The sequence below is a fragment of the Scomber japonicus genome, chromosome 17 (genome assembly GCF_027409825.1).
Source record: "Scomber japonicus isolate fScoJap1 chromosome 17, fScoJap1.pri, whole genome shotgun sequence".
Lineage (NCBI taxonomy): Eukaryota > Metazoa > Chordata > Actinopteri > Scombriformes > Scombridae > Scomber > Scomber japonicus.
Window position 1 is genome coordinate 26,898,103 of NC_070594.1, and position 3,855 is coordinate 26,901,957.

Here is a 3,855-nt window from a genome sequence, read left to right on the forward strand (position 1 = left end):
TATTTTTTGTTATTGTGTGTAGCGCTTTGTATCCTGTTTATGTCCTGTGTGTGTTTTGCTTTCTACTGTTTGTTATTGTGCTGTTATATGTGTTAATGTTGACCTACTGAAGAGACAACAAATGGTAACATTTATATTCAACACTATACATGGTCCGAACAAATTAATGCTATACAGAGTAATGTAAGGTAATGTACAGAATGATGTATAGAGTAATGTACAGAATAATATGGAGGAAAGCATGGAGTAATGTACAGATTATCGGACGGAGTGACATACAGAGTGATGTATAGAATAATGTACAGAGTAATGTACAGAGTGATGTATGGAGTAAACCATGGAGTAGTGTACAGAGTACGGAGTAATGTATAAGGTGACTATGGAGTAATGTACAGAGTAATGTATGAAGTGACTATGGAGTAATTTACAGAGGAATATATGGAGTAATGTATGGAGTAATGTACAGAGTAAAGCATGGAGTAATATACAGAGTAAAGCATGGAGTAATGTATAGAGTAATGTACAGAGTAAAGCATGGAGTAATGTACAGAGTAATGAATAGAGTAATGTATGGAGTAATGTACAGAGTAAAGCATGGAGTAATATACAGAGTAAAGCATGGAGTAATGTATAGAGTAATGTACAGAGTAAAGCATGGAGTAATGTACAGAGTAATGAATAGAGTAATGTATGGAGTAATGTACAGAGTAAAGCATGGAGTAATATACAGAGTAAAGCATGGAGTAATGTATAGAGTAATGTACAGAGTAAAGCATGGAGTAATATACAGAGTAAAGCATGGAGTAATGTATAGAGTAATGTATAGAGTAAAGCATGGAGTAATGTACAGAGTAATGAATAGAGTAATGTATGGAGTAAAGCATGGAGTAAAGCATGGAGTAATGTACAGAGTAATGTATGGAGTAATGTATAGAGTAATGTATGGAGTAATGTATGGAGTAATGTATAGAGTAATGTACAGAGTAATGAATAGAGTAATGTATGGAGTAATATACAGAGTAAAGCATGGAGTAATGTATAGAGTAATGTATAGAGTAAAGCATGGAGTAATGTACAGAGTAATGAATAGAGTAATGTATGGAGTAAAGCATGGAGTAATGTACAGAGTAATGTATGGAGTAATGTATAGAGTAATGTATGGAGTAAAGCATGGAGTAATGTATAGAGTAATGTATAGAGTAATGTATGGAGTAATATACAGAGTAATGTATGGAGTAAAGCATGGAGTAATGTATGGAGTAATGTATGGAGTAATGAATAGAGTAATGTATGGAGTAATGTATGGAGTAATGTATAGAGTAATGTATGGAGTAATGTATGGAGTAATGTATAGAGTAATGTATGGAGTAATGTATGGAGTAATATACAGAGTAATGTATAGAGTAATGTATAGAGTAATGTATAGAGTAAAGCATGGAGTAATGTATGGAGTAATGTATAAAGTAATGTATGGAGTAATGTATGGAGTAATCTATAGAGTAATGTATGGAGTAATGTATGGAGTAAAGCATGGAGTAAAGCATGGAGTAATGTATAGAGTAAAGCATGGAGTAATGTATAGAGTAAAGCATGGAGTAATGTATAGAGTAATGTATAGAGTAAAGCATGGAGTAATGTATGGAGTAATGTATAGAGTAAAGCATGGAGTAATGTATGGAGTAATGTATAGAGTAAAGCATGGAGTAATGTATAGAGTAAAGCATGGAGTAATGTACAGAGTACTGGACGGACTATGGAGTGACTACAGAGTAATTTACAGAGTAATTTACAGAGGGATATACGGAGTAATGTATAGAGTAGAGATGGGCATTTGAATACATTGTCTTGATCGATCATTGGGAAAATTAACGATAAATTATCGATTAATCATTATCTTTTATCTTAAAAATGCCATGATACGGGACACTTGTAAAAGCAGCTGAGCCCGAAGCTCCGAGCCAAACCTCTCCACATATCAATCAATAGAGCACTCTTAAACACAATTGAGCCTCTTTTAGAAACACTTCCAAAAAAAACAATCAAATCTAATAACAACTTAATCAAACAACAGAATATTACTCTGGACTGTCAGTTTTTGCCAAAATATAACGTTAAAGTATAACAAAGTAAAGTAACTCCAGCCTACTGATTCTTGTTGATTAGCATGTTAGCATGTTAGCATGCTCAGGGATCAGTGAACGCAGCCTGGTGACAGTCAGTCCAGCACCTGAAAGGCTCTGACTGGACCGAAGTAGCCAGGATGCAGAGGCATTGTGGTGCTATCCTGGGTAGCCTGGCCAAGCTGCAGGGTTTACGATGAACTCCGTCATTTTTAGTTTGATCAGGTCCCACGGCAAACTTTGCCTTGACCTCTTCATGTTTACGTTAGATATCTACGGCAGCTGGTAGGTAGCTGAGCCGTTTTCTCTGTCAAATATCGTCCCCGGTTGGTAAGATGTCTCATTGTTGCCACATAGTGAAATTCATTGCATTGCTTCAAGACTCACACTACGCAACACAGCTTCTATTTGAAACCAGCGTTTGATCGATAAAAATTTCATGTGATTGACAACATTTTTAACGATCAATTATCGATCATCGATTAATCATGCCTATCCCTAATAGAGTAAAGCATGGAGTAATGTACAGAGTACTGGACGGACTATGAGTGACTACAGAGTAATTTACAGAGGGATAAACGGAGTAATGTACAGAGTAAAGCATGGAGTAATATACAGAGTAATGAATAGAGTAAAGCATGGAGTAATATACAGAGTAATGAATAGAGTAAAGCATGGAGTAATATACAGAGTAATGAATAGAGTAAAGCATGGAGTAGTGTATGGAGTAATGTATAGAGTAAAGCATGGAGTAATGTATGGAGTAATGTATAGAGTAAAGCATGGAGTAGTGTATGGAGTAATGTATAGAGTAAAGCATGGAGTAGTGTATGGAGTAATGTATGGAGTAATGTACAGAGTATTGGACGGACTAATATATAGAGTAAAGCATGGAGTAATGTACAGAGTAAAGCATGGAGTAATGTATGGAGTAATGTACAGAGTAAAGCATGGAGTAATGTACAGAGTAAAGCATGGAGTAATGTACAGAGTATTGGACAGACTAATATATAGAGTAAAGCATGGAGTAATGTACAGAGTATTGGACGGACTAACATACAGAGTAAAGCATGGAGTAAGGTATAGAGTAATGTATAGAGTAAAGCATGGAGTAATGTACAGAGTATTGGACGGACTAACATACAGAGTAAAGCATGGTGGATGGAGAATAATGCATGGAGCATTTTTCTTTCTTTTCTTTAGGTTCTGTTTTGGGACTTTAGGCCACCAATAGTGGAGTAGCAGACAGGACACATGGAGAATGTGTGAAAAGCAATAGTGGTCCAAAGTCAGAGTCAAAGCAGTGATGTTACAGTTATGTGATGTGCATTGTAACCATTGTAACAGGTTGCTTTTGAAATTGCATTTAAAAAAATGTCTCTACTCATCATCATCCCTTGCATACAGTACTTGCATCTCTCTCTCTCTCTGTCTTTTTTCCCTCCTTTTTTTTCTGAATCTCTCTCACTTTGATGCTTTCTCCGTGCCAATAAAAAAACGCCTGTTGGTGGTGTTGTTTTGATGTCAACAGCAGCACCATCTCAAATCGCTGCTCTTTGAATGCCACTCATGGAATATCCCGTGAAAAGTGTGAGCGGCTGTGAAGAAGCTGCCGTCTGCTGTACTATGATAATTCATAATTACATGCAAACTCCCCGGGGGTAGTTTTTACATTAGAAATTAAAACATCTCCAGTGAGTGTTCGCTTGTCCAAATAGGATGTGAGCTCCTTCCA

At 36.3% G+C, this 3,855-nt stretch overlaps 1 protein-coding gene across 1 annotated transcript; it reads right to left on the reverse strand.

The window, feature by feature from the left end:
• Positions 1 to 377: 377 nt before the first annotated feature.
• Positions 378 to 1,592, reverse strand: LOC128376886 (dynein heavy chain-like). Its single transcript, XM_053336741.1, has one exon. The coding sequence runs from the start codon at positions 1,590 to 1,592 to the stop codon at positions 378 to 380; it is 1,215 nt and encodes a 404-aa protein (XP_053192716.1).
• Positions 1,593 to 3,855: the final 2,263 nt, after the last annotated feature.